This window comes from Choloepus didactylus, chromosome 8, assembly GCF_015220235.1.
Source record: "Choloepus didactylus isolate mChoDid1 chromosome 8, mChoDid1.pri, whole genome shotgun sequence".
NCBI classification, from domain to species: Eukaryota; Metazoa; Chordata; class Mammalia; order Pilosa; family Megalonychidae; genus Choloepus; species Choloepus didactylus.
The window spans coordinates 14,331,172-14,356,906 of record NC_051314.1 but is presented as its reverse complement, the minus strand read 5'-3'; the positions used below and the strand labels follow the sequence as shown (position 1 = coordinate 14,356,906).

Here is a 25,735-nt window from a genome sequence, read left to right as displayed (position 1 = left end):
GGAAGTAGATCTGGAACTGGGCAGCACAGCAGTTACAAGATCCCTCACTGCACAGGGGAGGAGGGCGTTGGAGGAGGGCAGGGTGTGTGCAAAGGAGCTAGAGGCATCTGCCCCTGTGGCCGGAGCCGCCCATGCAGGTGAGACACCTGGGAGGAGGGGGAGGCTGGCAAGGGAGGCCAGGGCCAGAGTGGGGGGACCTTTGAGCAGGGGATGGGGGGCAGGAGGGGTAAGGACTTGCCCTTTTCCTGTGGGGACGGATGGACTGTTGGAGGCTTCTGACTTCAGGGGTTCTCCCATTTGAGGTCTCTGTGCCCTGCAGGTTTCCTGTGAGGCTGGCTGGTTCTGTGGATGAGGCTGCCCAGCCAGGGCTGGGACCCGCATCTTCTGTCCCAGGGCTCGCTGCTCCGAGTGTCCGTGGAGATGGGGCTGCATCGGATATCCTGGGGACTCCAGGGTCCCCTTCCTCTTCTCGGCTGAGTGAGCAGGGCCCTCAATCACACTCTTAGCGCCCCCCTGCCACCTGCCCCAGGCTGAAAGCCTGACGAGTTGCACTAAGAGAGCAGGCCCAGGTCAGCCCATCCCAAGAGAGGGTGGAGGCTCCATGAGTAACTCGGGTGAGAATCAGAGAAGGCTGCCTGGAGGAGGAGGGTTTGGCTGGAGGAAGGTGTGGAGGGAGATGAGGTGGACAGGATGGTTTGAGGCAGATGGTGGTGGGTCCTGAGGGCCGTTTTCCCCTCTCCACTATTTACCCATCCATCTATCCATCCCTAACCTCCCCCTGCTCTTCTTACTTGGTCTTACTTGTTCTCTGCATCTCCCTCTCTCTCACTCTCTTCTCTGTCTCTGTTCTCTGTCTCCATTTCTCTGTCTTCCTGTTTCCCTCTCCCGTTTGCTCTCTCACTGTGTGCTGGTGGCAGGGGAACCAGGGGCAGATTGTGACCATCCGACCTGCCTCAGTGGCTCGCTTGAACCTGGGCTTAGAAGGGGGATGGCCGTGGGCCTCGCGGGGTCCTCCCTGACCCCCTAATCCTCTGCCTCCTTTTCCCTGGCACAGAGATGGACTCGTTCTAAGTCCCTAATTAGCCAATTATGCCTGGGCTCCATGGCCCTGGGATTCCCTGGAACCCGGGGAGGGAGCGGGGCCCAGTTCCATGGCGGGGTGTGTGTTGGGGGGCTGGGGCTGCCATTCAGGGATGCCAGCCAGGCAGGTTTTCAGAAGCCTTTTGGAATTTCAATATCCTCAAGAACCAGGGAAATGTAATTAATTGAGCCACAAAGGCTAGGCCCAGGGGAGCAGCCTCAGGAGCACAGCCAGACTGGGACCCTGTCGGGCTGCGTCCTTGAAGCCTTTCTGATCCAGCATCCTCCCGTGGCCTCCGCCTGGCCCTCTGGGATTGCCTCAGGCCTCCGGGATGGCCCCGTCCCTGTTAAAGCCCCAGAGCTGACCAAGGGCTCTACTTGCTTACCCTGCTCCTGCCCCAACCAGCTACCTGGAACAGAACCCCAGGCTCCTTATGGGCCCACTTCTGCAGAAGCCACCAAGCACGGCCTCACCGCATGCTCGGAATGTCCATGCCCTTCCCTCTGCCTGGCCAGCTCCCATCATCCTTCAGGGCCCAACTCAGCACCCTCCTGAGCTGCCCCAACTCCCCCGCATGGTCCTATGTTCCCAACTCTTTGGTCCTCTGTCCCCCTGCTGTGAGCTCTGAGGGGGTGGGGAATGGTCTCATTTGTCTTTGCATTTCCTGTGTGCCTGGCACCGTGCCTGGCACGTGGCAGGTATTTATTACGTGCTTGATGAATGAATGAATGAATGAATGATTGAATGAAGGGCCCACAATGACTGACCGAACTTTTGGATGGATTACGAGGCGCCTGTCCTATTTTCTTGCTTCCCTCCCTGACAAGTGCCTTCACTCCCCTGTTGGGGGGCGTGTGGGGGAGGTGGGGCACTGAGCCCTCGCCCTGGGCTGTTCTCAGGTGGAGGAAGCAGCCAGCAAGGACGCCCCATTGCCTCTCCCGAAAGGAGGCTGACCTAGTTTTATGGGGAGGGCGATAGGGATGGGCATTAATTATTGATTGGAAATCACTCTACACAGAGCTTGTGATGCAAATCCCAAATAATTACCCTCGTTAATAACCACTTCAGCATCACCCCTGGAATAAATTAAAATCTTGACAGGGCCACTGTTGTCCTCCTTTTCCCCATCCTCCAGCCCCCCCTCTCCAATCTTCCATTCTCCCTCTGGCTTATTCCATCATTTGTTCATGAGCAGTCATTCATCAAATATTGACTGAGCGTCTCTTCTGGGCCGGGACCTTCTGAGTTCTGGGAACCCGGAGATGAGTCAGACATCGGCTCTTCTCTCAGGAGCTTTTAGCAGAGGAGACATCAGGGTAAACAGACAGCTGGCCACCAGGGCTGGGAGAAGAAGATGTTGATGTGAATGGGGGCTCCTAGGTTGTACAGTATGCAACCTGTACAACCATACACGGCAGACTTGACTAGGACTGAAATGCTAAGATTGCCCAGATGCCTTCTCCTGGGTCAGGATGAGAAAGGGTCTAGGAAGCCTTCACAGGAAGAAAGAAAACTGGGCTATGGTGGCTGAAAAGGGGTTTTCCAGGCAGAGGAGAGAGGGAAGGGTGTTCCGGGAAGAGGGAACAGCATGAGTGAAAGCATAGAGGTGTGAAATCACTGGATATGTTTATGGAACTTCTAATAATTTGATATTGCTAGGCATGGGGTGGGAACTGGTGAGAGAGAAGGATGAAGCTAGGGAGTTGGGCAGGTACAGACCCCACAGGACTGTGGATGGGGGTGTGTGCTCAAGGGTGATCTACCAGCTCTTGCTCCTCTTGGGAATGCAGACACTTGTGTGGACTTTCTCCCCAGAAAAATTCTTGGCTTTATACCTGCATATGTTACAGCAATTTCATGGACCTCTAGAATTCCTCCATGGACTCCTTCCTTGCCAGGGGTCCTACCAACTGCAGCTTCTGTAGGTGATGGGAACCCTCAGAGTTTTTCACACACAGGAGCGACACGCTCAGATCTGTGTTCTAGAGAGTGGCCATCTGTCAGAATCTCCTTCTGTTTCTGGGCTCTGCTTCCCCTGGGGTGGCTTCAATTTTGGGCAAGCATTGCTTTCCTGAGCCAGGATGGTCCCAGCAGCTCCAGACTTGCTTCCTTCCAGCTTGGAACCTCTGCTGAAAGAGAGCTTCTCTTTCCCTGTAGTTCCAGCAAGAGTCCCAGGGCTGATGCTCATTGGTCCTGGCTCAGGTCACATGCCCACCCTGAGCAAATCAGGGGATGGAAGAGGCTGATTGGCCAGGCCTTGGTCATGTGATCTCCATGGCAGCCCTACCCAACCACATAGACTGAAATGGAGGAGTAGTGGCTTCCCCAGGAAAATCCAGGTGCTCTTTTCATCAGACTGGGAAAGGGTGCTGGGAAAACCAGAGGTGACCCACGGACCTGGATTCACACTGGATTCTCCCACGGATGACCTGGGTGGCTGGATCTCCATGTGGTGGATTCAGGGGGGAGGTCTAGGCTGCAGAAGGGGAGTAGTGACCTTCAGACAGTACCTGAAGCCATGGCAGTAGGTGACAGACATCACCTGGACTGGGAGACCTAGTGGGCCTGAGCCTGCACAGAGAAGGTGTGAGGGTGCTGATGGGCCAGCCCTGGGCAGGAGGGGGCCGAAGGGAGGGAGGGGAGGCAGGTGTGAAGAGTGCTAAGTGTGTGCGGGGGGCAGAAGCTGGCACTGGTCCTCCATTTTCCCCATGGGGTGGGAGCCCCAGGCTTTGCTGAGAGTTGGAGCACGGCCCTGAGTCTGGGAACCTCTGCAGGGTGGCTGCTGTCTTCTTGGGACCCTTTGCTGAGGGGCCTTGTCCTCCAAAAGGAAAAGGGACTGGCCACCGGTCCCAGAGGTCACAACCAGCAGGGCCAGGGTTTGAGCCCAGGTCTCTAAATCCAGAGGCTGCATTCTTTCCACAGGTTTTCTCTCCCTACCTGCCTGGTTTTCAGGACATCCAGCTCTCCAGGATGTGACTAACACCCACATGTTCTACTCTCCTTCCCATGTCTGCCCTTGTGGCCATCTCTGGGGACTCCTGTCTCCTCTTCTATTCCCCCATTTTCTCCTTGAGCCTCTGGCTTGTCTGGTTCATCACCACTGTTTCTCAGGAAGGGAAAAGGCCCCTTCTCCTGGCATCGGGTCAGGTCTGAGTCCCTGAGCTCACCCACAGCTCTTCTGAAGGTGGCCTGACTCTGGGGGTACCTCCTGGTTCCATCATGCTGTGGGGCTGAGCAAGCAGAGTGGTTCTGGCTGGTTCTGGAATGTCCTGGCATGGTCAGGGGGACCAGTGACTGCCATTCAGGACACATTCATTGATTATCTGCTGGGCCCACCTTGTGCAGGTGCTGGGCAATCTGAGGTGAGCCAGCCTCAGTCCCAGATGCCCTGGTACTTACGGGTTGTGGAAAGAGTCCTAGGTTTGCTATCAAGGCACCTGATTTAAATCCAGACCCTGTGGCTTCCCAGCTGTGTGAACCTCCTAGCTGAACTTCCAGTTGCCATAAAATAGGGTAAATTATAAAATAGGGTAAAATGGGGTTGTGAGGACTGAAGGAGATGATATTTGTGCAAATGCCCAGAAGAGTGCTTGGCACATAAAAGTTGCTCTGTAAATGCCTGCTTATTCATCCACCATCTTGCGTAAGTGGAGCGGGGCTCAGAGCCATTTCCATGGGGAGGCTACTGAGCAGGAAGGGAGCACCAGGGAGCCCCTGCCTTTCCCTCCACTGCCCCCGTCTTTCTCTAACCCTGTTCTCCCTCTTTCTTTCCTCTCTGGGACCTCTGGGACCTCTGCTCCCTGGGTGATAATCCTTCCACCCTTGCCCCCTCCCAGGTATGCGGATCCTGGTGAACCTGCTCCTGGACACACTGCCCATGCTGGGGAACGTCCTCCTGCTCTGCTTCTTTGTCTTCTTCATCTTTGGTATCATTGGTGTGCAGCTCTGGGCAGGCCTGCTGCGCAACCGCTGCTTCCTCGAGGAGAACTTCACCATGTGAGTGCAGCCCCCACCACCCAAGGGGCCCTCCTGGCCGGCTGTACCTGGGGCAGCAAAGTTGCAGCCCTCCAGGTACTTAGGGCTCCCCGTTGAACACCTGGTCCTAATTCTCATTCCCAGTGGTCCAGAGAGGTCAAGGGATGGACCCAGGTGAGTTGGTCTCCAATGACTGGACCCTCCAGTGAGTGTGCTGAGCAATCAAAATTGCAATCACAAAGTCCCAGCCTAAAATATGTCCTTAGATGCTAACTTAGCTCTTAGTGACTCTTACTTAATACAGTTTTAACTTCCTTGGTAATTGGGAATCGAGGCCAACAGAGTGGGAGCAGCAAACTTAAAGGAGGTTGGGTGGGAGGGAAAGGGAAATTAAGACACAGGAGGAAGGGATACTCCAGGGAGAGAGAAGACAGAAAACCTCAAAAGCCAACACAGAACTTGGCTCTAATTCAGCACAGATATTCCTGTTGGTGGTTCTGAGTCATCAAGAAAAGGTCACTTCACATTCAGCCCTCTGGTGTTCAAAAGCAGGAGAAGCTGAGCCGCCAGGCTGGGAGCTGGTCACAAATGCCCCTGCCAGTGCCTGTCATGGAGGCCTCGGGCCACCACATGGGGATAGGCTGAGCTTTCTCCTTTGCAGCCTGATCGGTCCATTGCTGTGGGGGAGTGGAGGGGCACCTGGGTTGGCCCGAGACGGGGTACCCTTGTGGGTAAGGGTCTTGTGAGTGTGTGTGGGTTTACGCTTGCATCAATCACCTGGAAGACACAGGTCCTGAGGCAGGGCCTGGGGAAGCTTCTCCTGGCCTGGCCTTCAAAAATGTGTCATGCAGGCAGGAGCTCTCCGCTTTGGGGGGTGGGGAGATGAGGATCAAGAGGCAACCTGTGTCCCACCCGGATCTTTCCCTGGGTAGGTCTGTGGTCTGCCCCTTCTCCTTATCCAGGCCTCAGCCCAAACATCACCCCTCCTGGAGGCCATCCCTCACCACCCAAACCCTTGAGACACTCTATTCTGTTATCCTGCTTTGTTTTCTTCTTGGCACTTACCTGTCTGTAACAATCTTGCTTGTTAGTTTATTTACTGGGTTCATGGGAGTCTCTAGACCAGTTTATTTACTTGGTTTTGGAGATCACTAGAATGCAGATTCTCCACGAGGGCAGGGGCATCTGGTTGACTGCTCTTTGCCAGTGCCTGGAGGAGGGCATGGCACAGATGCTCCCTAATCTTTGAATGAGTGAATGAATGAATGCATGTACCACCTAGAGGCAGGCTGGGAACTAGGACCATAGTTCTTTCTCCTGGGCTTTGCCAGCTACAGATTTTGTGTCCTGGCTCCTGGGTGTCTGTTTCCCTGTTGTCCTGCCCCAGCCTTGTCAGATGGCTCCACTCCGGGCTCAGCTCAGATGGTGGAACTGGAGTGCTACAGGACACTTGCACCAGAAGGTTACAGAGGAAAATCCCCGCTCCCCCAGGAAGGAAAAGAATAAATGTGAATAAATATAAAACTAGCAAGAGACCCTGGGGGAAAGGTGCAGCTGAGGGAGTCAGCATGTGTGATTCCCCTGGTCCCTGTCCCCATCCCCATCGCTGAGCATCAACTTACAAACCCTTCTGGGTTGGAGGAAAGTTCCGGACTGGGTGGAGGGCAAGCTGGGACCCAGTGGAATGGGCGGGGTTTGGTAGGCAGAGTGGAGGAGGGGCCCTTCTGGGGTGTCATGCTCGCAGGTCTGAGGGGACCTCAGAGGGTCTCAGCCCAGCCTGACGCTATGTCGATGGGGGACTGAGGCCCAGTGTGGGAAGGGACTGGCCCATGGCCACCCAGCAAGGCCCTTCATCTTGGCCTCTACTCTCGGGGGGGCCACATCCCGGCTGGGGAGCAGGAGGCGTGGACGGCTAGGGCTCGGGGTATTCCAGGCTAGACCCTGGAGGAGGTGTGAGACCTGCCTGGGGGGGTGGGCAGGATGGGAGAGGGATTCCCGGAGGAGGTGATCCTGAGCTGAGCCTCAGAAGGACAAGACAGAGGTCCCTGGGCAGGCAGGAGAGGAGAGGGTACAGATGGGGGCTCACTCCACCGCCGCAGTGGGGGGCGTAAGGAGCCCGGAGCCCAAGCCTGGTCTTCCACTCGGCCACTTGTTAGCTGTGTCACCTTGTGAGCAAGCAGCCAAACACTGTGCCTCAGTTTCCCTACCCCACAGGGTTGTTGTGAGGGTAACCCATGTTAGAACAGTGCCTGGCCCCAGGAAGCACTTGATCTGCGTGAGCTACTGACTGTTCCATCAGCGGCAGGGGTATTGGTGTGCCTCCCAGAGGCCGGTGAAGCTGCTTGGAGGGCACTGCTCACAGGGGCAGATAAGCCACCATTCCTTCCCGCGCGGGGGATTCCAGTGCCTTCTTAGGCGGGATGAACGGCAGGGCTGGCCGGGAAGGCGATGCTGGAGTGACGATTCAGACAGCCAACGTTCCTGGGAGCTTCCTACACACCGGGCACTGCGCTCAGCAGGGCTGACTCAGTTGTCTCCTGTCCCTGTGAGGAGAGTAGTTATCCTCATCTTACATTTGGCTCAGAGAGGTGCCGTCACTTGCTCAAGGTCACACAGCTGTGAGTTGCAGAGCCAGGATTTGAACCCAGGCAGTTGGGCTGCAGAGTCTATGCCCTCAACAGAGGAGGGAGCATGTCTGAGCAGGAGCTGGGAAGCAGCAGAGTGTGGGCTGCGGTGGGAGAAAGAGGTGCTGGAGGTAGGCCCTGCTGGGAGCTGCGGGTCCTGAGGCTCCACGGGAGGGGCTGCTCAGCTGCGCGCAGCGCCTCAGCCCCCTCTGCGCGTGTGTTAGCTAATGGGGAGGGGCTGGCAGAGTGCTGCGACGGGCAAGGGGGGATGTGGGGGTTGGGGGGGAGGGACAGGGAGCAAGGGGTGGAGCAGGGGGCAGGGGGCGGGGGCGGGCCCATCTCCACCCAGCAGCTTCAGGTGGGGCCGGCTCCTAGTCCCACTGAGCCTCCCCCTTCCTGCACCCAGGGACCCAGGGGGCTCTCCTTCCCAGACCATTGCCCAGGGTGGGCTGGAAATTTCTCTGCACTGCTTTTAGGTTTTCAGGAATGATCGGCTCTGAAAACTTCTGCCTGCCTTGTGCTGGCTGTTTAGGGACCTTGTGAGGGTGAGGGGGCTGAAGGGGTCAGGGGGCTGTTGGAGAGCTTTGAACCCCTGATGACGCAGCAATCGTGTCTCCCCAGATTCTGAGACTGGATCAGAACAGGCAAAGCTGAAGATTCCTTCATTTGTTCATTCAACAAATACTTATCAGGTGCCACTATGTGCCAAGACCCAGGGCTGGGTGCTGGGCACACGGGGTGGACACAGCTGGCAAAAGCCCCTCCCTTAGAAGAGTCTGCATTCTAGTAGGGGAGACAGGAAGTGAGAGCTGATTAGTAAATAGAAGGTGAGTTAGACGATGCCGAGCTGTTGAGAAAATTAACCAGGATAAGGGGGTTCGGGAGTCTGGGGTGGGGGGATTGGGTTGTAAATGGGGTAGCCTGGGCAGGCCTCACGGAGAAGGTGACCTTCAGTGAGCAGGACCTGAAGGAGGTGAGGAAGTGCGCGGAGGTCTCAGGCAGCAGCCCGTGCAAAGGCCCTAGGGAGGGAGGGTGCTGGAGTGTTGGAGGGACAGCCAGAGGCTGGTGTGGCCTGTGGCCGGAGCAGAGGGGGAAAAGGGGAGAGTGGGAGAACATAATGTCAAGGGGTGAAGGGAGCGCCCGGGGGATGGGGGGCTCGTGTTGGACCTCGTAAGCCCCTGGAGGGACTCAGGGCCTTGCCTGCCAATGTCTCTTCTGCTGTGGGGCGTTTTGCTCAGTGGTGAGCACTGAGTGAGCTCTGGCAGTGATGAGTGTCACAGCGTGCCTGGTGACGGGTGCTGCAGGGTGATGCTCTCCTCACACGGTGTGGAGTAGGGATCCTCACTCCGCGTGCAGGCAAGGAAACTCAGGCTAAGAGAGGGAGAGTGTCTTGCTCAAGGGCCCGCGACCTGGCAAAGTCCGAGCTTGGAATGAGGACCCCGGCTCCCCTGACCCCCCAAGCACCCTGCTGTAACTGCCTCCTAGCAAGTGTGCTCCAAGCATCTCTCCTGTGCATCGGCCCCTGAGGGGACCCCGAAGGGCCCGTTCACCCAGCTGGGAAGCTGCATGGCCCGGCACCGAGCCCAGGCCAGAGTATTCTGCTGGGAAGTGTCTGCTTCCTGCAGTGAGCATCCGTGCACACAGGTGACCTCTGAGTACACATGCGATCAGTGGCTGCACTCAAAATTGCTGTTTTTTTTGTTGTTTGTTTGTTTTACTTTTTTTATTGAGGTATAAATTATGTTCAGTAGCGCGTACAAATTTTAAGTTTATAGATCACTGACATTTTACCTGTGTCTCCACCAGTATAATGTCCCCCCCAGACTGGGACAGAGAGACTTTTACGGCACCCCAGAAGGCTCCCCTAGAAGGCTTCTCTTGCTCCTTCCCAGCTCCTCTTCCCCCCAAAGTAGGGAACCACGGCCACTTGTTTGATGCGTTGTTTCTGGGCTCTTTTTCTTGTCTCTTATGGCTGAAGCGCCCATGAGTTTTCTGCTACTTGTCTTTGGGTGGGTACAAACCTTCTTTTGAGTAAATACCTGGGAGTGGAATTGCCAAGTCAGGGAATGCATCTGTTTAGCTTTAAGAGATTTTGCCGAGCAGTTTTCCAAATGGTTTGTTAAAAGTCCACCAGCAAAGTATGAGAGTTCTGGTTGCTCCATGTCCTTGACAGCGTTTGGTATTGTCAGTCCTTTCCGGTTAGACCCCTCTGGTGAGGGGGTGCGGATATCATTTTGTGGTTTTAATTTACAATCTCCCTAATGATTAATGATCATAGACACCTTTAGATGTTCATTAGCCATTTGTATACCCTCTTGAAAAGTGTCCATTCAAGTCTTTCACCCATTTTTAAATTAAACTGTCTCTCTTTTTCTTATCAATTCTTAGCAGTTCTCTGTATATTCTGGATATGAGTCCTTTGTTGGATTTATGTATTGTCAGTATTTTATTCCAGTCTGAGTTTTCCCTTTGCATTTTCTTAATGTTGTCTCTTAAGGAGCAGAAGCTGTTCGTTGTAATGAAGTCCAATTTATCATTCTTTTCTTTTATAGGTAATGCTTTTTGTGTCCTCTTTAAGGAATCTTTTCCTAACCCAAGGTCATGAAAATATTCTCCAATATTTTATTTTAGAAGCTTTCTTGTTTTACCTTCAACATTTAGGTCTATAGCTCATCTCAAATAGTTTTTGTAGACGGTATGTGGCTGGAGTCCAGATTTACTTTTATGCAGATATTCAATTGACTCAGAAACTTTATTGAAAACTTTATCTTTTCCCCACTGAATTGCAGCACTATCTAACATGGGTTGGGTTGATGAATACATTTTAATTGATTGATGTTGTGGAATTGCCTTCTAAAACAGTGGTACCAATTTACACTCCGCCCAACAGTGTATGAGCGTGTCTGTTTTCACTCTCCTTTCCCCACACTCTACATTATCAACTCTTAACCATTTGCCATTGGGATGGGTGGAAACATCTCTCAAAAATGTTATTTTTGTTTGCATTTCTCTGTTGTTAGTGAGGTGAGCATCTTTTCTGAGACACCAGCCAATTTTCTTTCTTCTCTGAGTTTTCTGTACCTATCTGTCCTTTAAAATTTTTTTTCTTATTGCTTTACAGGAGATTTTAATATACATTGGATGATTATCTTTTATCTGTTTTATATGTTGCAAATACTTCATCCCAGGAGAGGGCAAACTATGTCTTGCAGGCCAAATTGGGTCCACTGCCTGTTTTTCTAATAAAGTTTTATTGAAACACAGCAATCCCTATTTGTTTATCTGTTGCTTATGGCTTTTTCATATTATAACAGCAGAGTTGAATAATTGGGACAGTGACCATGTGGCCCACAGAAAAATATTTACCATGCCACCCTTTACAGAAAAAGTTTGCCCACCTCTGCTTTATCCCAATCTGGTGCTTGTTTTTTTTACTTTGTATGGTGTCTTTTGTCTCATGGAAATTTTAATTTGTATGTAGGCCATCCTGCTGACCTTCTCCTTCATAGAATTTGGACTTCATGTCTTATCCAGGAAGATTTTACCTACCCCAAATTAACAAAAATATCCCACATTTTCTTGTAATATTTTTGTGGCTGTGTTTGTTGCATTTATATGCTTTAATCCACCAGAAGTTTTCCTTAAATTTTAGAATATAGTTTACTTAGCCTGATTATTTTGATGTGCAATCAATATAGAAATTAGTAATGCAATACTTTACATTCTGTTTTGGGGTATCACATGGTCAAGAATTTTTGGTATGTGGTATGAGGTAGAGATCTAACTTAATTAGTTTCTAAATGGACAGCCATATGGCAATTTTCCCAACACGATTGACCAGCTCTTCCTTTCTCCACGGATCTGAAAAATGTTTTTATAATATACTATGTGACCCTTTACATGGGCTGTCGCTGTGCTATGATGTTCCACTAATCTTTTGTTCCTGTTACAGTGATACACTGTAGCAATAATCGTAGTCATCTAGTATTTTGTTCTCTTGTAAGGCTGGTCTCCATTCACTTTTCTTCTTTTAAAAAATTGTCTTGGCTATTTTCTCAGGCAGATAAATACTAGGACCATCTGACCAGGCCACACAGATGGAAATCATGTTGGGACTTTGATTAGGGCTGCAGCCGATTATAGACTAACCCTATGGGGTGGGCAGGCAGGGACTGTCATCTGTCTTACACATGAGGAAATCGAGATCCAGAAAAGGGGAACTGCCCGGCCCAGGCTTACACAGCCAAGAAGGGGTGGGACAGGCAGAGGATATGAGCCTCATCTGCTGGATCAGTAAAACTCAGTGTGTGCTTTTCTGTGCCCACCAACCATGTGCAGGAATCGGGGATGTGATAAAACCCAGTTGTCACCCTAAAAGAGCCTCTAGGGAGTTGGGTGCATATGCCCCGGGAGCTGTCCTGCTTGAGGACCAGGGGAGGCTCCCCACGGAGGGGACCCTGAAACTGGACCATGATGAGCCAGTAGGAGTTTTTGTGACCATGGGCAGAGTTGGGGAGAGGTCTCCCTGGCAGGGGGCACAGCACGTGCAAAGGCCCGGTGGCGTGAAGGGGCCTGTCAGGTCAGTCCTGCCACGCCGTGTGGCCTCTGCCTTTCCTGCTCCTCCTGCCACTGATCCTTCCCCTTCTCCTCCCTACGCACCCCACCCTGGGGACAGACAAGGGGACGTGGCCCTGCCCCCCTACTACCAGCCAGAGGAGGACGACGAGATGCCCTTCATCTGCTCCCTCTCGGGGGACAATGGCATCATGGGCTGCCACGAGATCCCCCCACTCAAGGAGCAGGGCCGCGAGTGCTGCCTGTCCAAGGACGACGTCTACGACTTCGGGGCGGGGCGCCAGGAGCTCAATGCCAGCGGCCTCTGTGTCAACTGGAACCGCTACTACAACGTGTGCCGCACGGGCAGCGCCAACCCCCACAAGGGCGCCATCAACTTTGACAACATTGGCTACGCCTGGATTGTCATCTTCCAGGTGGGCCTTCCTCCTGGGCCTGGCCCACCCCTGTGTGGGTGGGGGGCTCCACCTGCCACCTGGCGGGGTGATGTCGCACGCTGGCTGGGCTCGGTGCCAGGAGTTTGCCCCCCTCCCCCAAATCATTTAAATCTGCCCAGTTGGCATTATCACACCCACATTACAGATAGAGAAACTGAGGTTCACAGAAAGGAAGCCAGCTCCTTGGCCGAGGGTCACATGGCTATCGAATGGCAGAATCCGGATTTTAACCCAGGTCTGGGTGTCCCTCAGCCCTGTGCTCTTTGTGGCATCCTGTGTTGCCTGGGGCAGGTGGGCACCAGCGGGGAGGTGTGTTCCCTGTCGGAGGGGCTGCCCAGGGCAAGGCAGGGCCCCTGACAGGGGCTAGGAAGGGCCTTCCTGGGGAGGGGGCAGCCTGAGGGAAGGCCCGGGGCAGGAGAGGGTTCCGGGAGCACCCAGGAGCTCATTTTGTCTGGAGCATAGGGAAGCGTCTCCTGGCCTTTTCTTTGAAAGCAAAAAACAGTAAGAAATACATTTTACCTTGTGACCCCAGTGTACCCGTAGACATACACCTACAAAGCAGCATTAGCTTTACCCTGTGCAAAGCACTTTATTGTGTTCCCTCCCTGTCTCCTCCCTCTCCTCCTTTCCCCTGCTGTCCTCTGCCCTCCCCTGCTTTCCCGTCCCCACTCCTTCCCTCCCTCTCCATTCCATTCCTTTCCATGGCCCTGTTATCTGACTTCAGGACCACCGTCCAGCAGAGAACAGGGACGAGGATGTTTAGGGAAGTAGTGCCGTGGGACCTCGATACGTTGCTTGAGCTCTCTGTGCCTCCATTTTCCCATCTCTAAAATGGGGGTAATAACAGTCCTCTCCCCCAGCCTTGGGGGCCCAAGGAGATTTAAGTCAGTTGGTGTGAGCAAAGTCACCAGCCAGCGCCCCATGTGCAGTGAGTGCTCAATAAACATTCCGCTCCTTCTAGAACATTTCTACTAGGGTGGGGCAAGAGTGGACTGGTGGCCGAGAGGCCCGGCGGGGAGGCGTGAGGCCTTACTGAAGTGCAAGCGGGCTGCTTCCACAGGCGTTGACTGGGGAGGTGCAGGATCCCAGAACACAGAGCTGCCAGAGGTGGTGTGATCACAGCCTAGCAGCTGTGCCTGCAGACCCTCTGGGCCCTGGAGGATGGGTGGGCTTCCTGGGGGCACACTTCCAACCGGGAGACTCATGCTCCGTGCATTTCACGGAAACAAACAAGACTGCAGCCTGCAGGGGCTTTGGGAAGTGCTGGGGAGGACTCAGCCTTTCCCAGGGCTGCTCGCCTCCCTCTTGGGGACTGGGGAGGGCTGGGCTCTGGAACCAGACAGACCTGGTTTAAGTCCTGGCTCTTCTCCCTCCTGGCTGTGCCTCTTCTTCTGTGTAACGGAGGTGAGGACACACTTGTGTCACATCCTTGTATGTGAAGTGGGGTGTGCCAAGGGTCCCGGCACCCACTAGGGCCTCTGCCTGGGCACTCCCCTCCCTGCCTGCTCCCCTGAGGGCCAGCCCGCATCCCTGGTTCTCTCTGCTCTTCTCCTGTCCCTGGCTACAGGTGATCACTCTGGAAGGCTGGGTGGAGATCATGTACTATGTGATGGATGCGCACTCCTTCTACAACTTCATCTATTTTATCCTGCTTATCATAGTAAGTGTCAAGGAAGCGGGGGCTTTCGGGCCCAGCTCAAGGATCTGTTCTGGCCCATCTGGGGGCTCACGAACGAGGGAACAAGAAGGGGTGGGGTGTGTCTTTGGGAGCCCCCAGGGAGCCCTTCTGAGCTGGGAAAGAGAGCCAGGTGGGAGGGAGCAGGAGGGGACACTTTAAAAATGCAGCCGACCGGCGGTGATTGAAGGAGCTTGTTGTCTGCATGGCCACTGGAAGCATCCATCACTTTCCATTGCCTTCATTTCTCATTTCTGAGCGTTTAAGTCCACCCCATGGCTCTTCCTGTGAGCCGAGTCGGGGTGGGCTCCTCCCCGCCAACCCCACCCCGCCCTCCCCTTCAGGGTCTCCCAGCGTGACGCGATTCCACCATGTTGAGCCTGAGTACAGCTTCAGTGGTGGCACAAGTCCCCAAATATCAAGGTGACTCACACCCCGGAGAGTCACTGGTCCCTGCTGCTGCAGGGCTGGGCTGTTTGGCTCCCCGGTGGTGGGGGAGGGCCAGTGCCCCACCTAGGCTGGCAGGACCTTGGCCTGGGGGGTCAGGACACGATGGCAGGTGACCTGAGCTGCTTGCTTTCCTGGGAGCTAGGGCCTTGGCCCACAAGGACTCCAGATGAAAGGAGAGGGGCCCGGGTTCTGTTCAGCAGCCCCTTCATTCACGTTTATTCACTCCTCAGAGCGTCAGGGAGGCCCCCTCTCAGTACCAGGCCTGGAAGCTGGGAACAGAGCAGGGCATCAGGTGCGGCCCCTGCCCTCTGGAGGGGCTCACGGTCTCCTGGGCAGGATGGGCCTTAGGTTCCATGACAGAGGAAAGCCCGAGAGGCTGAGGGGTCCAGAGAAGGCTCCCAGTACAGCCTAGAGGAGGGGCAGGGAAGCAGGAGGCTTCCTGGAGGAGGTGATACCCTGGAAATGAGTCTTAAAGGCTCAGTGGGGTCAGCAAATGTCTGGGGAGGGGCCTGCGCTCTGGAAATTGGGGCAGGAGTCTCTGCCTGTGGTGCCCCCAGGCAGGGCGGGGAGGAGGGTCTGCTCCCTGGAGCCCAGTCATGGGGATCCTGACTGGGGCAGTGTCTCCCCGCCATCCCATCCCGGTAGAGACAAAGCCACACAAATCAACCCTTTCTGAGGTAGGGGTCTCTTTTCTTGTCCAGAGGCCTGAGGTCAAGGCCAGAGAGAGGGCAGGGCTGAGGCAGGCCTGGGCAGCCGAAGGGGGCTGTGGCCTCTCTCCTGTCCCCAGTGCCAATGTCCCGGCAGTGTGGCAGCCATGGCCAGGGCCGGGGGTGTGAGGGGAGCCGGCTTGGAAGCAGCCTCAGCTGGGCCTAGGCCCTGGGCGCGAGTTGCTGCCAGGACCAGCGCCAGCCCGGGGCCTCGCCTTCTCCCGCAGCAAGGCCTCAGCGATCTTTTCCTGTCCCTGCCTGTCTCTCTGGGCCATCTGTCCTCACCCCCTCCCCTGCCTCTCTCCATGCCCGCATGCCCTCGTCACTGTGCGCCCTCCGCTCCCTGGTTCCTGTCCCCTCTGAGCCTGTCTCACTCTCTCTCGGTGTCTCTCCTTGTCGCTGTCCCTCTACCCCCCTGCTCCGTCCTTTCGTGTCACTGGACCCGTCCCTGCCCCTCCCCCCTCTTCATTTCTGCCTGTTTCTCTGTCTCCTCTGCCCCTCCCCCCACCCCGTCCCTGTCCTCTCCTCCGTTGGTCACAGGTGGGCTCCTTCTTCATGATCAACCTGTGCCTCGTTGTCATAGCGACCCAGTTCTCGGAGACCAAGCAGCGGGAGCACCGGCTGATGCTGGAGCAGCGGCAGCGCTACCTGTCGTCCAGCACGGTGGCCAGCTACGCCGAGCCCGGCGACTGCTATGAGGAGATCTTCCAGTACGTCTGCCACATCCTGCGCAAGGCCAAGCGCCGCGCCCTGGGCCTCTACCAGGCCCTGCAGAGCCGGCACCAGGCCCTGGCCCCCGGGGCGCCCGCGTCCACCACGCCTGGGCCCCACGCCACGGAGCCCCGGCCGCGCAGTAAGTGGCCCTGCCTCCTGCCCCGCGCCCCAGGCAGGCGGTCAGTACCTTAACCCGGGCCGGCCTGTTTGCAAGCTTTGCTTCACCCCAGCCCCAGAGAAAAGCGGGTTCAGAATGCTTTTCGTTCCACTCTCAAAGGTTTCCTTTCACAGCCCCTCAGTCACCAGCCCATGCTCCTTCCCTTCCCTTTCCGTGTTCTTGGTCAGGCAGCTAGCCCTGGGCTAGCTTGGGGCATGCAGTGGGGCACAGACACAGCCCTGGCCCTGGAGGAGCCCCTTCCAGTTGCTGTGTGCAGGTGCACGGAGGCTCTGCCCCCGGGGTCGACACTTCAAAGGGTTGGACAATTATCCATCATCAGTCTTGTAATTCTCTAAAATTCCCAGCCCCAGCAGCCTGCACACTCACAGCCCTCAGCTCCTGCCTGCTGGCCTGCCTGGGCCGGGATGGGGGCCCCTGTAATTCAGGGGCTGCCAACCTGCCCCACAGGGGCATGGGGTGGGGGGACATGAAGCCCCCGTTGTCCCTGCCTGCCCGGGGCCACTTCTCCCATTCACTGTCCACTGGCTGTTCTGAGAGTCAGCACTTCAGACTCGGAAAAGGCTCTCCCATTCGTTTTCTCCTCGGTTCCAGAAAATAGACCTGAGAGGGAAGCAGGGTGGTTTTTAGACATGAAGGGAGTGGCTCAGGGCTGCCCAGTACGTCAGCGACTAGAACACGGTGTCCCCGAGTGTAGACTCGCAGGGCTTTGCCCAGGGGCACACCCAGGTGGGAAGGAGCCCCCCACTTAGGAGGCAGCTGCCCGGGGGCTGGAGCAGGGGGGCTGGGCTCTCTGCCCCCGGTGCTTCTTCCTGCTGGCTCCAGGCCTTGGGGCCGTACCCAGATGGCCGCCTGCATGGTTGGCCCGTCCACTCTGCGGCCTGGGCAGCCGCGGCCCCTCATGGGCCTGGCCTGCCCGTGGGCACCACGCAGGGCAAGTCAGCCGCCCCAGGCCTGCTCGGGACAGCCCTTCTCCAGCCCTCACGATTTGGGAATCCATGAGTTTTGGGGAGGCAGCAGGAAAATTCCTCCTTGGAGCTGCTGCCCAGCTCTCCTCGGAGGCTCCAGGTGGCCCGTGGGCAGGCCCAGCACGCAGATGGGGTGTGGGGGTCCGGGCACCCGGCGTTCCTGGATGACATGGGGGAGGGGTGCCCTCTCCTGGGAACCCGCGGGAGTCCCAGGGCACATTCTAGACGGAGGTCTCACCCCGCACCCCTGGGCCTCCTCCTTTCCCCGGGAAACAAGGGTCAGGGGCAATGAAGTGAGACCAGACCCCTGGGCTCCCAACTGTTCCCCCGGCTCTAGGGGAGTGAATGAGTCAGAGGGCTGGGGGCTGGGAAATATGTGGATGGAAGTGTGGAAATGAAGGGAAGGCAGTACATGGATTTTCTCCCCCCTCTTTAATGTCATTTTTTTTTCTGCTTACACAAGCAAAACGTGTCTTTTCTAGAAAAATATAGAAAAATTTAAGGAAAAAATAAAACCAGCTGCAATCCCGCCAGCAATAGAGAAACCTCTCTGACACCTCTTTGAGATGGTCCACAGGCTTCTCAAACTGTTCCTGGGGGGCAGCGAAGGGGATGAACGCCCCCCCTGGACCCTTCCCCCTGCTCAGCCCCCCACCCAGGAGGGAAGTCCGGGGGTCCTAGAGGGAGGACTTGCCTCTGCCCCGGCCGCACAGGTGGGAGAAGTGAGGAACGCTGTGGCCATCCCAGCTCCCCACGGGATTATCTGCCTCCACACGGTGATCCCTGAAGCTCCCTCACCTCCCCCTCCCACCCCCGACAGCTAGCAGCCAGCAGTGTGGGGAGGGGCTCCACGCTGGGAGGGCCTGGGCTGTGTCTTGCCCACGGCGACGGCCACGGCCAGGAGGCGACGGAGCATGTGCGCGTGCGCCAGGTCCCGTTGCGAAGGCCACGGCCAGGAGGCGACGGAGCATGTGCGCGTGCGCCAGGTCCCGTTCCGAAGGCCACGGCCAGGAGGCGACGGAGCATGTGCGCGTGCATCAGGTCCCGTTCCGAAGGCCATGGTCAGGCGGCGACGGAGCATGTGCGCGTGCGCCAGGTCCTGTTCCGAAGGCCACGGCCAGGAGGCTACGGAGCATGTGCGCATGCACCAGGTCCTGTTCCGAAAGCGGCGGAGCATGTGCGCATGCACCAGGTCCTGTTCCAAAGGCCATGCGTAGGAACTGATCAGACCCTCCCTCCCATCAGCCCTCATGGTGGCCCCCATGTCCCCACTCACTTGGGGCAAACCAAAGCCCAGAGACGGGAAGCCATTTACCCAACAACCACAGGCCTCTGCCTCTGGGCAGGGCGGGCCCCAGGCTGGCCCCGTGGCCCCCAGGGTAGCCTGAAGCACACACAGACCTGGGTCCCAGGGTCAGGTCGGCCCGACGGGGGTGGGTGTACAGGCTGCCTCCCCCCACCGAGCCTCACGCGTGGCCTGAGGTGGGGACCCCGGTGTGATGGGCACTGAGCCTGCCCTGTGTTTGTTTTGCAGAGCTGTGCCCACGACACAGCCGCCAGGACGTGACGCCCCACGCGGTGGTGCAGCCCATCTCCACCATGCTGGCCCCGGAGCCCACCGGCTGCCCCCGCTGCCAGCTTGAGGCGGGCCTGGGCAGCAGCGACTCGGGCCAGGAGGGCTCGGGCTCCGGCTGCTCGGGCGGTGGCGAGGACCAGGCTGACGGGGATGGGGCCCGGAGCAGCGAGGACGGGGCCTCTTCGGGGCTGGGGAAGGAGGACGAGGAGGAGCGTGCAGACGGGGCGGCCCGGTTGTGCGGGAACGTGTGGCGGGAGACACGGGCCAAGCTGCGGGGCATCGTGGACAGCAAGTACTTCAACCGGGGCATCATGATGGCCATCCTGGTGAACACCATCAGCATGGGCATCGAGCACCACGAGCAGGCCAGTGGGGCGGGCACAGGGCGGGCACCTCCTGGGTCTCCCCGCCCCCCCCTCAACTGGGGTTGGGTTCAATTCACAGGGGAGGGAGGAGCTCGGGGTGTCTGCTGAGCGAATGAATGAGCGAGTGAACGCAGCTGTGATGGGACTGGGCTGATTGGGGGCAGGAGTGAGGGATGGCCGCTGCTTTCCCTCACCAGCCGGGGCAGGGCACCCACACCCCACCCCCCTGCCAGTCCCTCCCAAATCTAACTTCCATCCCTCGCCTCTCATCCATCCTCTCCAAACACAGCTGGCGTGATCTCCCCAGAGGGCCAGTCTGGTTGGGCTGACCCCTGGCTCCAAACTTCTGCAGCTCCCCTCCACCCTGACAATTCCCAGACCTTTCCACCTGATGCTCAAGGCCCCTCATGCTCTGCCTGTGACACACCTTCACCAGGAGGGGTGACCTGTCCCCGACCCCCCACACCCCCATTTGCTCACAACTTTCCCAAGGAATCCATCTACCTGTAGCCCCTGCCACCAAGGATGGCCCTGAGGCTGCCCTGCAGAGGCTCTGCCCTTTTCCCCTCCTTGGCTGACCCTTGTGGCTTCTTTTGTCCTCAACGCTGGGTGCAGGGGGTTGTTGGCTGAGTTCAAGGATATACTCCAGGCCACGTGGGCCTCAGCAGTGCTGCTGGGGGGTCCAGAGGTGAGAGGGGTTCTGTGAAGGGGAAGTCCTAGGGTAGATGATTCACGGGGGGTGAGGGGAGGGGGTGCTGGAGTGCAGTACACAGGGTGGAGGGGCTGTGGGGGTTTAGCCCAGATGCCCCCAGGCCATAGGGCACGCCCAAGGGGACAGTCTGGGTGATGCAAGCAGACCTGACTCCCTCTAGGAAAAACACTGTTTTCTGACTTCTACTGTCGACCAGACTCTGGGTGGTTTCCCTCCCTTAACCAGCACCCAAGCCCTGTGAAGGCACCCCCATTTTGCTGCTGGTGACCCCGAGTCCCCTTCCTTAGGAGAAGTCACTGGCAAGTCCCACAGCCACTCGGTGGTCGGATTTGAACCCACGTCTCTCTGTGGCAAGACTGCTCCTGCGGCGGGGTTTGGGACCCTGCCCTGTCTCCCTGGCCCCGCCCTCCCCCCCGCACCCACCCTGCTCCGCCCCGCGGTGGCCTCGCTCTCATTTCTTCCTCCATTAGCTCGCCAGGTGCAGGCTCCATTCAATTTACTTAAATGCAGCCCCTGGGGCTGCTGAGTCGCTCTGTTCGGAGCCACTGCTTTGCCAGCCATTCCAGCTTAATTAAAATGGTCTTTGGGGAGGGCTGGTGTGGGGGGCAAAGGGTGGGTGCTCTCTCTGCAGGGTAAAGCTGGGGAGACAGGCGGCCCCGAGGCCCCTCGCCCGGAGTCCAGCCTCTGGCCTTGGCCTGGCCTCCTGGGGGGTGGGGGGAGGCCCCCGGGGGAGCAGCTGCTTGTTGGGGCATTGGCACTGGTTTCTGAGTGGGGTGGCCCCAGGGGGCCTGTCACAGCCCAGCTACACCACGGCCTGGGTGCTGTCCCTGCCATGGGCCGGCTCGTGGGAGCCACGGTTTAAAGGCTCAGCAGTTCCACAAGCTGGCTGCTGCACAGGCCACGGCGGCAGCCTCGGCGCAAGGGAAGTTGGCGTATGCCACACACGAGGCCTGCTGGCCGGCCACCTGCTGGTCTCTGCCTTCGCCCAGGTGACTGCACAGCCTCTCCCTGCCCCCTCCAGCCTCCCCCAGCGGGGTCCCCCACCTGCACGTGGGCACACTGGCCCCTCCCGGCCGAGGCGGGGGCTCAGTGGCAGGAGTTCCGCAGGAGCCTTTCGTCTGACCCTTGCACCACCGCCCTGGATCGAGTTTACTGTCTGCTGCCTGGTGCTTTGCAAAATCAATCCAAACAAAGAAAAAGTGAGGGGGTGGGAGGGTTTTTAAATCGCTCTTTCAAGCAGCTTGGAGCAGCAGCCATGGCGGGGCCGAGCGCGGGGCCTGCTTGTGGGGCCTGCTGGTATTTTTACTTCCCTCCCTTGGCTCCCAGACAGGGTTCAGCCGCAAGCGATCCGCCCCCAGGTTTATTTTGAGCAGCCCTGTCTGAGGTGGTGCCTGTGGAGAGAGGTGGCCCAGGGCTGTCCAGGGGGTGTCAGCAGGGGAAGGGGGGAGCAGGAGGAGAAGCTGGGGACCCACCTTTGGAGCCACGGCCCAGGTGGGCATACACAGCCCCTCCCACGGGGAGGGGGCAGGCGACAGGGGCAGCCAGGCTGCGTGTGACTCGGGAATTGCCCGATAGTGCCCATGTCCCCACCCCCGGAGGAGGCTCGGGTCAGATCAACTCGGGCCAGCTGAGGCCTCTCACGGAAGGTCAAAGTCCATCCTCACTGCCTCCGGTCATTGTCAGGTGTCCAGCTCCTGCCATCCTCATGGCAGCCTGTAGGAGTGGGCAGGGGGTGTCTTATCCCCACTGGGCAGATGGGAAAACCGAGGCTCAGAGAGGGGGATTGGTTCACCTCAGGGACATGGTGAGAAACTGGCAGAGCTGGGCTCTGAGATGCTGAGATCAGCTTTGAACTGGCCAAATTGGAGGCAGTGGGAGGCCTGGGACTGGAGGACATTGTTCCTGAGAACAGATTCTTTCTCTGCTTTTCTCTCTTTCTTGTCCCACACGCGTCCAGGGCGGAGGGTCAGGCTGAACATGCAGCAGGGAAGGGGTACAGGGAACCCCGGGGCAGGACCGACCCCAGGCTAGGACACGGCCAGTGGCCCTGGCTCCCAAGGGACTGCATTCAAGTCTCCCAAGTCAGGAGCTGGTTCAAGGCAGCTCTGTTCTCCCTTCAGGAGCCCCGTCAAGGCACTGCAGATTAGGGGTGACTCCAGGCGTGGGAGGACAGGGGTGGCTCTGTGGGGCCCAGGGGAATGAGGCACCCACCTGGGTTGTGGTCAGGGAAGGCTTCTTGGAGGTAGTGGCCTTGGAGATGGATTCTGAAGGATGATTAGTTCATCAGTGAGAGAGAGGAGAGGACAGGTGCAGGGACCAGAACATAGGCATCCCCTGAAAAGGTCTGGAGCCCTCGGGAGGATGTGCACAGGGGCTGGGGCAGGCAGCTCAGGTCAGCAGGGTTACCTGTTCTCAAAGTGGCTTGAGGCCGGCTTTATCTTCAGGGCACTGGGGAGCCACAGAAGGCTTGTAAGCAGGCAAGTGACATGGGTGTGCCGGACTGGAACCTCAGGTCAGGAAAGTGGGGCCAGCAAAGGCTGCCTGGGGTGGGGGTGGGGGTGGGGGTGGGGATGGTGGGACTCAAGGGAGGAGGTCTGGGTTCAAGATCTGACGCCACCCTGGACTGACTGTGGCCTTGGGCAGTCACTTCTCCTCCGGAAGGGGAAGGATACTGTGCTGAAGGGGTTCTTGGGGTCAGCTTAGAGACCCCTCCCAGCCGGGTCCTGATCTACCCTCGCAAGAATGGCCAGAGGGTGGACAGCCCTGTGCCACCCAAGCCCCTGCCCCCTGCCTTTCCTGCCTCTGACCTCACCTCTGTTTCAGCCCCCTTACTTGTCCGCCTTACCTGTCCGCCTTACCTGCCTACCTTACCTGCCTTCTTACCTGCCCTCCTTACTGGCCCTCAACCCTCCCACCTCTGGCTTATCCTGGGTTTTCTCTGACCTCTGTCACCTCTTTCACTGGGTGGGTCTTTCCCATCTCTCTGTCTCCCATCTCTCTGCTGTCTCTGTCTGTCTGTCTCCTCACTCTCTTTGATTTCCAGTGTCTGTGCTGTTGCTTCTCTCCATCTTTACCCGTGACTCCGGTTTTTGTTCTCCCTGTGTCTCTGTGGCTCCACAGCCCCTGTCGTCGTCTCTCAGTCTCAGCGTCTATATCCGTCTGTCTTTCGAGTCTCTTTGTCCATCTCTCTCCGTCTCTGCCTCTGTCTCTCTCCACATGCCCTCCTCCCCCTTGGTCTCTCACTTTCTGTATCTATATTTGTTTGTCTGTCTCTCTCTCCCGCTCACTGTCTCTCTCCCAGAAAAAGGCTCACAGGAGTGATGGATGATCCGTTAGGAAAAGCTGAGCAGGTGCGCCCGACTGGAGAGACAGCTGTTGCGAGGGAGGGGGGGGCGGGCAGGTGACCTTTCTGGGAGAGCGAGGCGCAGGCCGCGCGCCTCAGTGGCGGCCGTGCGTGTGCAGTGTGTGCAGCTGAGGGTGGCTGCCCCGCGTTCCGGGCTGTCAGCGCCCACATTTTTCATCTCTGCGGACATCATTTTGGCGGGCTGGGAAATTGGCAACTCTGATCAGCATCTGGGCCCTGGCTCGGCCCGGAATGCTGGCGCTCCAGCCCCTCCCCACCGAGTGGACCTTCCCAGGGTCCCACTCCCGTTGGGACCATTTTGTGAGTCAAAGGTAATTACCGCTGGAAATGGGGCCTTCTTTTATCTGGGCTTGAGAGGAGCTGGCGGTTTTATTACATTTCCCAGGCACCAGGTGGGAAATGGGTGGCTGAGTTATTTTTTTCCCTTCGTTTTTTAACCCAAATGGAATCAAAGTCTGGCCCCTGAAGCACCCTGTCACCCAGTCAAGGGGCTGGGCAGGGGCTTGGCGGTGCTGATGGATGGTCTCAGCTCCCACCTCCCAGGCTTTTCTCGGGGTGGTCCCTCTGCCTGTGCACCCTTCTCTTCTCCCTGTCTCCCCATTGCCCCCTGTCAGCTCTCAGATCTCTGCTGAGAAGTCGTTTTCTCCAGGGAGCTGCTCCAGACTCTGCTAAGACTCTTCCCCCAAGCCACCCTCTGCTGTCAGCACTTGCCAGCTTGGTTTGTTAACTGTGTTTGTCGGTCCTTGCCACAGAGCCTTGTGTTTCTCGAGGGCAGGAAGAAGCTGGACTCATTCAGCACTGCCCACCCCGGGGAGCATAAGCTGGGCAGAGTGGGTGCCAGAAGTATCTGTGGAGCACATGTAAAAATGAATGAATGAATGAATGAATGAATGAATGAATTCAGGTAGGGTTTTGGTGTGCTGAAACCAGAGAGCGGTTTGGAGTCCCGTGTGGTTCAGGGCCTGGCTCTGCCACATCCTCACTGTGTGGCTCTGAGTTAAGAACAGCGTGTTTTCTCATCTATAAAATCAGATGCTTATGGTGACCTTGCAAATTCCCCTCCCCTTCCCCAGACACTGTCACAGTCCCAGAGGTCCACGGAGTGGGGAGCAAGGGCTGGAGCCTTGCGAGTCCCCCTGATTAGTTGGGGGACCTTGGCAGGTCCCTTAGCCTCTCTGGGCCTTCATGTCCTCCTCAGAAAAGTGGATGTTGTGTGCTACACCAGCCAGGATGGCCAGGAAGCTAAGAGCATCATCATGCATGTTCTGGGAGCAGGGCTGTGTCTGGCACACAGTAGGTGCACGGTCCCCACCCTCTTCACGTGGCACAGTGGTCCCCACCCATCTGGGCAGTCTGCCCAGGCCAAGGCTAAGGGCGAGCCTTAGAGCCAAGCTGCCTGGGTTGGAACCCTGACTCCAGGACCCAGGGCAAGGGACTGACTCCAAATCCCTTTCCTCACCTGCAAAGGGCTCTCGGGAGGGATTAAGGGAGGTGATGTCTGTAAAGGGTGCAGAACGGTTCCTGGCATGTGGTAAGTGCCCACTGAATGGTCAGGGTCATGGGTGAACAGGTAGCTTCCAGAGACCCCTGACCTGTTGTCTGGTCTTGCTGTGCGTCCAGCTATGGGTCCCCAGGCTGGCCTCTGAGCCTCGCTTTCCCCATCCATAAAATGGGCTTCATAATACCTCCCTTGGTGAGGAAACGAGTGTGCACCACCAGCATTATTTCCAAATTTGCAGACGGTCCCCGCCATCTGCAGCAGACCTCTCAGAACCCTAGGGGGGCAGAGTTGGGAGGTCTGCCAGGCCACTGTGGGAGGTTGAAGACTGAACTCCAGGGAGGGCACCGATGCACCGGGGCCCCTCAGCCGGTGGGTTCTAGGGCTGAGGGGCATCCAGATGGGATCCCCAGCTGCCCTCTGGCCTGACCCGCCCGCACCCTGCCCCCACCACCCCACAGCCTGAGGAGCTGACCAATGTCCTGGAGATCTGCAACGTGGTCTTCACCAGCATGTTTGCATTGGAGATGATCCTGAAGCTGGCCGCCTTCGGGCTCTTCGACTACCTGCACAACCCCTACAACATCTTTGACAGCATCATCGTCATCATCAGGTACCCTTTTCTGCCTCCTACCCATCCCCTCCTGCCACCATAGGCCCAGGGCAAAGAGGCAGCAGGGCGCAAAGGGGGATTTAATGTGCTAACCCCCAGATCACCCCACAAGGATTTAATCCTTTCTGTGCTACAGGCCCCACTGGGACCCCTTCTCAGAACAATGTTTTAAATGCACCAAAGTATGTAAGGTTACAAAGGCAACCAATGACATCGAAACTGTTAT

The 25,735-nt window shown here is 57.3% G+C and overlaps 1 protein-coding gene across 3 annotated transcripts in view; it reads left to right on the top strand.

Annotated features, from left to right (window-relative positions):
• CACNA1I (calcium voltage-gated channel subunit alpha1 I) overlaps nt 1-25,735 on the top strand; it is a 113,272-nt gene that overhangs the window by 55,191 nt on the left and 32,346 nt on the right. For all 3 annotated transcript variants that reach the window (XM_037845787.1, XM_037845786.1, XM_037845785.1), the window contains 6 exons: nt 4,918-5,077; nt 12,356-12,671; nt 14,260-14,352; nt 16,065-16,377; nt 18,916-19,322; nt 25,358-25,509. In XM_037845787.1, coding sequence (XP_037701715.1) covers nt 4,918-5,077; nt 12,356-12,671; nt 14,260-14,352; nt 16,065-16,377; nt 18,916-19,322; nt 25,358-25,509 — 1,441 coding nt within the window. The remainder of the gene's footprint in view (nt 1-4,917; nt 5,078-12,355; nt 12,672-14,259; nt 14,353-16,064; nt 16,378-18,915; nt 19,323-25,357; nt 25,510-25,735) is intronic.